This window comes from Dendropsophus ebraccatus, chromosome 9 (assembly GCF_027789765.1).
Source record: "Dendropsophus ebraccatus isolate aDenEbr1 chromosome 9, aDenEbr1.pat, whole genome shotgun sequence".
NCBI classification, from domain to species: Eukaryota; Metazoa; Chordata; class Amphibia; order Anura; family Hylidae; genus Dendropsophus; species Dendropsophus ebraccatus.
In genome coordinates, this window is record NC_091462.1 from 107,518,339 (window position 1) to 107,525,886 (window position 7,548).

At 43.4% G+C, this 7,548-nt stretch overlaps 1 protein-coding gene across 1 annotated transcript in view; it reads left to right on the top strand.

Moving 5' to 3' along the window:
* PEMT (phosphatidylethanolamine N-methyltransferase) overlaps positions 1-894 on the top strand; it is a 100,984-nt gene extending 100,090 nt beyond the window's left edge. Inside the window, exon 7 of the mRNA XM_069982150.1 lies at positions 576-894. Within this exon, the coding sequence (XP_069838251.1) occupies positions 576-630 (55 nt within the window). The 3' untranslated portion in view covers positions 631-894. The remainder of the gene's footprint in view (positions 1-575) is intronic.
* Positions 895-7,548: the final 6,654 nt, after the last annotated feature.

Consider the following 7,548-nt stretch of genomic DNA (forward strand, 5'->3'; position numbering starts at 1 on the left):
TCATACATCCGTTATATATATATATATATATAGGTCATATTATACTCTCTTATATACATGTGGGTTATATTTAGGCCGGTCATACATCTGTTATATATGGGTCATGTGTATACTCTCTTATACATAGGTGGGTTATATATGGGATGGTAATCCATTATATATAGGTTACATGTATATTCTCTTATATACAGTTGCGTAATATACGGGCCAGTCATACATCCGTTATATATAGGTTACATGTATGCTCTCATATACAGGTGGGCTACTTATGGGCCAGTCATACATCCGTTATATATGTATATATATGGGTCATGTGTATACTCTCTTATATACAGAAGGGTTATATATGGGCCGGTCATACATTCGTTATATATGGGTCATATGTATACTCTCTTATATACAGGAGGGTTATATATGGGCCATGGGTGTATATTCTCTCTTGTACGGTCGGTCAGATATATGTTGGTCACAAACCCATCTAATAAAGTTCCATCGTCCGTTCTCTCCGTCCCCGGTCACAGCTCCCTGTACTCTCTGTATGGTAAATGTCAGCGTCTTCTCTTCTTCTTTTATAGGCCGTTTACCGAGAAGATTTATAGGAAAAAAACAAAATCCAAGAAGAGCCACTAGTTTCTGCCGTATGTTCTGCACAAGAGCTGTGAGCGGGGGAGGGGCTATAGCTTTGTGTCTCCATTGGTCCCCACAGGTGTTGTGCCTCATCCAGTATTCATTATAACCTCAGACCTCACTACTGCCTCCGCATTCCCATACTACCTGTATCACATTACATCGTAGATCTGTTATACTATTCAGGGACCATTGAAGGACGCAATGTCTCATTTTATGTGTTTTATGGAATTTTCAAGTCACAAAAAATAAAAATTTTGAAACAAACTCTTGATCTTTGTGTCAGTGAGTGAGGAGAGAGCGGGAGCCGGCGTCCCGTCTACTGATTGCCTCATTCACATGGAGACCTTCCTGCTCATTAGAGTCATGTTCTCCCAGCAGCACATTGTGTCAGGGATTATTCACCACCGCTCTTTATAGAGAGCGGCAAGAGAAATAATACAGGCGTATGATTACAGGCCCAGCGAGCGGCATGGCACCAAGCCCGCCAACCTCAGGCATCCAACCCGCTGGCCCTTCATACACAGGAACTGCAGCCAAGGCTCAGATAGATAGATAGATAGATAGATAGGAGATATATAGATATTAGATAGATAGATAGATAGATAGATAGATAGGAGATATATAGATATTAGATAGATAGAGAGGAGATATATAGATATTAGATAGGAGATAGATAGATAGATAGATAGATAGATAGATAGATAGATATTAGATAGATAGAGAGGAGATAGATAGATAGATACATACATAGATAGATAGGAGATAGATAAATAATAGATAGATAGATAGATAGATAGATAGATAGATAGATAGATAGGAGATAGATAGATAGATAGATAGATAGATAGGAGATAGATAGATAGATAGGAGATAGATAGATAGGAGATAGATAGATAGGAGAGATAGATAGATAATAGGAGAGGAGATAGATAGATAGATAGATAGAAGATATATAGATAGGTAGATGGATAGGAGATAGATAGATAGGTAGATGGATAGGAGATAGATAGATAGATAGATAGATAGATAGGTAGATAGGAGATAGATAGGTAGATAGATAGGAGATAGATAGGTAGATAGATAGGAGATAGATATGAGATAGATAGATAGATAATAGATAGATAGGAGATAGATAGATAGATAGATAGATAGATAGATAGATATTAGGTAAGTAGATAGGATATAGATCACCTGACTTGATCATCGTGCCAATCCTTCATTGAATTCACAAATACCCAGACTGGTCAATATGGGATTCCAGCCAAAAGAAATATTACTTATGTAACTCTGCAAACATGTTCCCCAAGTCCATCAGAGAACCTCAAAGCTCCTCTTATCACCTCCCAAACTTTAGCATCATGAAATAGGAAACCTTGGGTAAGAGGAGAACACCATGGGCATAGCAGCATAATATGTCAGTACTTCACATAGAGGGAGATGATGGTGATTACCCTGATCCCGGACGAGCCCCCATCCCTTTGCCTCCTATGCACCGATCCTGGATGCATCCCCATTCCTCCTCCCCTTATTCCCCGTTCTCTTGGACAGAACTATTATGTATTTGATTCTGCCAAGAAATGTCATGTATTTGATGTGAGATAAATAGGAGATGCTGCAGAGTTGTTTATACTGGTATTAATCTTCTGTAACCTGCAGGATAAATCTGGTTTGTGTTATTAAATCCTGTTCTGAAAGTCACATTATTGTCAGTCACTTTTGGTATTTGTTTGCTTTAAGCAGTGACCAAAGAGAAAGATGCGAGATAGGAGGAGTCAGTACTGATTCCAGAGAGTACTATTCATTATTTATAGGAGGCAGTATTATAGTAGTTATATTCCTGTATATAGGAGCAGTATTATAGTAGTTATATTCCTGTATATAGGAGCAGTATTATAGTAGTTATATTCTTGTATATAGGAGCAGTATTATAGTAGTTATATTCCTGTATATAGGAGCAGTATTATAGTAGTTATATTCTTGTATATAGGAGCAGTATTATAGTAGTTATATTCCTGTATATAGGAGCAGTATTATAGTAGTTATATTCCTGTATATAGGAGCAGTATTATAGTAGTTATATTCTTGTATATAGGAGCAGTATTATAGTAGTTATATTCCTGTATATAGGAGCAGTATTATAGTAGTTATATTCTTGTATATAGGAGCAGTATTATAGTAGTTATATTCCTGTATATAGGAGCAGTATTATAGTAGTTATATTCTGCTATATAGGAGCAGTATTATAGTAGTTATATTCTTGTATATAGGAGCAGTATTATAGTAGTTATATTCCTGTATATAGGGGCAGTATTATAGTAGTTATATTCTTGTATATAGGAGCAATATTATAGTAGTTATATTCTTGTATATAGGAGCATTATGGGCCCCTGAGCAGAGGTGCGAATTGGGCCCCACCCCCCGCGGCCGCCGCCATCAAAACCCCCCGTCTTTGCAACCCCGCCCCTAGCCAGTACAATTACGTACAATAAAAAATACAAATTATTGTTAACATAAACTTTAATTCACAACACAGTCTTTCAGCAGCGCAAAAACAAAAAATAACCGTGCGTGCCGCCTCACCAAACCAGACCAGGTTGGCTTCAAAGTATCCAAAAAACGCAATGGAGACAGCACTTCCAACAGCAATCTGCAGGGTTTATTGTCACACCAGTGCAACATGTCTCATATATACAGAGGGGCAACAACATGACTATTATATATGGGAACCATGTTGTCTCCCTGTATGTATACTGTATAATACAATATACAGGGAAACAACATGGCTTATATATAGAGAAGGGCAAAACAACATGTCTCATATATACAGAGGGGCAACAACATGACTATTATATTATATATGAACCATGTTGTTTCCCTGTATACAGAATACAGGGAAACAACATGGTTCATATATAATATAATAGTCATGTTGTTGCTCCTCTTTCTATATGAGACATGTTGTTTTGCCCTTCTCTATATATATGCCAGATAACAAGCAACAAATATTACCACCGCATACTGACTAACACCACCGCTGCTACTGACTAATCCACTGTACACAGATCACTATCACCTCATCCAGTCATATAGAGGTACCCAGCTCTACACAGGTCCTGTACACCATATACATTACAGTGCAGATACATCACGTGACTCACAAGGGACGTCTTCTCTGATCGGAGTTCTTCCCTTTTCATCTTCTTCTCCATTTGCCCTGTGCCGTTATGAGAACTTCTCCGAGCCACGAATCCACAGAATCTGCCAGACAGACATATTAGGCTCCACACTCTGTCACCATCCTCATCTCTATACACACTGCACATCTGTATTGGCCCCTTATAGATAGCTCCCCCTGTATCCCCCCCTTATAGATGGCTCCCCCCTGTATCCCCCCCCCCCCTTATAGATGGCTTCCCCCTGTATCCCCCCCCCCTATAGATGGCTCCCCCTGTATCCCCCCCCCCCCCCGTAATAGATGGCTCCCCCTGTATTACCCCCTTATAGATGGCTCCCCCTGTATTACCCCCTTATAGATGGCTCCCCCCTGTATCCCCCTCCCCCCCCCGTATAGATGGCTCCCCCGTATTCCCCCCTTATAGATGGCTCCCCCCTGTATCCCCCCCCTCGTATAGATGGCTCCCCCCTGTATCCCCCCCTCGTATAGATGGCTCCCCCCTGTATCCCCCCTATAGATGGCTCCCCCTGTATCCCCCCTATAGATGGCTCCCCCCTGTATCCCCCCCATAGATGGCTCCCCCTGTATCCCCCCTATAGATGGCTCCCCCCTGTATCCCCCCTATAGATGGCTCCCCCCTGTATCCCCCCTATAGATGGCTCCCCCCTGTATCCCCCCTATAGATGGCTCCCCCTGTATCCCTCCTATAGATGGCTCCCCCCTGTATCCCCCTTATATATGGCTCCCCCGTATAGATGGCTCCCCCATATTCCCCCCTTATAGATGGCTCCCCCTGTATCCCTCCCTATAGATGGCTCCCCCTGTTTCCCCCCCCCTATAGATGGCTCCCCCTGTATCCCCCCCTTATAGATGGCCCCCCCTATAGATGGCTCCCCTGTATCCCCCCTATAGATGGCTCCCCCTGTATCCCTCCTATAGATGGCTCCCCCCTGTATCCCCCCTATATATGGCTCCCCCGTATTCCCCCCTTATAGATGGCTCCCCCTGTATCCCCCCCCTATAGATGGCTCCCCCCTGTATCCCCCCCTATAGATGGCTCCCCCTGTATCCCCCCCTTATAGATGGCCCCCCCTATAGATGGCTCCCCCGTATCCCCCCCTTATAGATGGCTCCCCCCTGCAAAGCAGATAAAAAAAACAAACACCCAACTCACCTACCAGCGCTCCCCCGTCGCTGCTTCCTCTCCTCTTCTGCCCCCGGCTGACGCGTCGCTCCCCGGGGGGTTCTCCGGGAGCGCACACATCCGGAAGCTCAGTGTGCGCCCAGGCCGGGACTTCCGGTACAGGAAGCCCCAGCAACGCGCACTGAGGTTCCTGATGCATGCGCTCCCTGAGAATCCCCCAGGGAGCGACGCATCAGCCGGGGCCGGATTTCCTCTTGCGACCGCAAGCAAGAAAGTGCTTGCGGTCGCAAGAGAAGGGGAAGGGGGCGCGCGCAGGGCCGTCTTACCCATTGGGCATGGGAGGCGGCTGCCTGGGGACCCTTGCGTCCTAGGGGGCCCCTGCCCGCTGTGACAGCGGTCAGGGGCCCCCTAGGAGGCAAGGGCCCCCGAGCAGCCGCTTACCATGCCCAATGGGTAAGACGGCTCTGGTTGTATATAGGAGCAGTATTAAAGTGGTTATATTCCTTTATATAGGAGCAGTATTATAGTAGTTATATTCTTGTATATAGGAGCAGTATTATATTAGTTATATTCTTGTGTATAGGGAGCAGTATTATAGTAGTTATATTCTTGTATATAGGAGCAGTATTATAGTAATTATATTCTTGTATATAGGAGCAGTATTATAGTAGTTATATTCCTGTATATAGGGAGCAGTATTATAGTAGTTATATTCTTGTATATAGGGGGCAGTATTATAGTAGTTATATTCCTGTATATAGGAGCAGTATTATAGTAGTTATATTCCTGTATATAGGGAGCAGTATTATAGTAGTTATATTCTTGTATATAGGGGCAGTATTATAGTAGTTATGCGGTTCAGGGAAGAAACAGAGTGCTGCACCTCACACCTATGGCTGATACTAGTGCCGCTAGGCTAAATAAAAAACACATCAGAATTTTGTGTATGAATTGATCAAGCCACACTGCCCCATGTACCTCGTGCCGGTATCTGATACACATGGGTCCCTACACTAAGTCCACACCGTGCCAGTCAGTGGCCACCAACCCCGCAGGCGTGCACAGCCAGGGAACGGGGGCCATGGGACGGCCCTGTGACCCCCATGCCACAGGACCAGACCCAAAAACACCACACCAGAACCCGGCCAGCACCGCCGGCGGAGAAGGTCGCCCCCAAGCAGCACAAGTCTGGATCAGGAATTACACTCACCATAGCTGCAGCAAACAGAATGGGAAAAAAATAGGAGGGATTAAAACCATGTGCACTCAGGTGTCTCCTGCTAATTGCGGTCATGTGGGTCTCACCAGGAGGAGTGCAAAACACGGAGAAAAGAGAGAAACAAAATGCGGTTCAGGGAAGAAACAGAGTGCTGCACCTCACACCTATGGCTGATACTAGTGCCGCTAGGCTAAATAAAAAACACATCAGAATTTTGTGTATGAATTGATCAAGCCATACTGCCTCATGTACCTCGTGCCGGTTCCATTCTCTCCAGTTCGTGTTTTGCAATTCTCCCTCTCTGAACAGCTCGCACTCCTTTATAAGACCCACATGACCAAAATTAGCAGGAGATGCCTGTGCTCACATGTCTGGACCCTATGTCTTCCCCATTCTGTGAGAGCAGCAATGGTAAGTGTAATACCATATCCATACTTGTGTCGTTTGGGGGCAGCCTTCCCCGCCGGTGGTGCTGGCTGGGTTTTGGTGGGGCTTTTTGGGTCTGGTCCTGTGACATTGGGGTTGCAGGGCCGTTCCATGGCCTCCCTTCCCTGCACGTGCACGCTCTGCGGAGTTGGCGGTCGCTGACCGACACGGTGTGGAGTTAGCGTAGGGACCCGTGTGGACCAGAGGACCTGCGCGGTGGTACACGGGGCAATATGGCTTGATCAATTCATATACAGACACTCTGGTGTTGATTTTTAATATAGGCCTAGCGGCATTAGTATCAGCCATAGATGGGATGTGTAGCCGTTCCTTTCTCTCCAGTTCGTATTATAGTAGTTATATTCTTGTATATAAGGAGCAGTATTATAGTAGCTATATTCTTGTATATAGGAGCAGTATTATAGTAGTTATATTCTTGTATATAGGAGCAGTATTATAGTAGTTTTATTCCTGTTTATAGGAGCAGTATTATAGTAGTTATATTCTTGTATATAGGGTCAGTATTATAGTAGTTATATTCTTGTATATAGGAGCAGTATTATAGTAGTTATATTCCTGTATATAGGAGCAGTATTATAGTAGTTATATTCTTGTATATAGGGCGCAATATTATAGTAGTTATATTCCTGTATATAGGAGCAATATTATAGTAGTTATATTCTTGTATATAGGAGCAGTATTATAGTAGTTATATTCTTGTATATAGGAGGCAGTATTATAGTAGTTATATTCCTGTATATAGGAGCAGTATTATAGTAGTTATATTCCTGTATATAGGAGCAGTATTATAGTAGTTATATTCTTGTATATAGGAGGCAGTATTATAGTAGTTATATTCTTGTATATAGGAGCAGTATTATAGTAGTTATATTCCTGTATATAGGAGCAGTATTATAGTAGTTATATTCCTGTATACAGGAGCAGTATTATAGT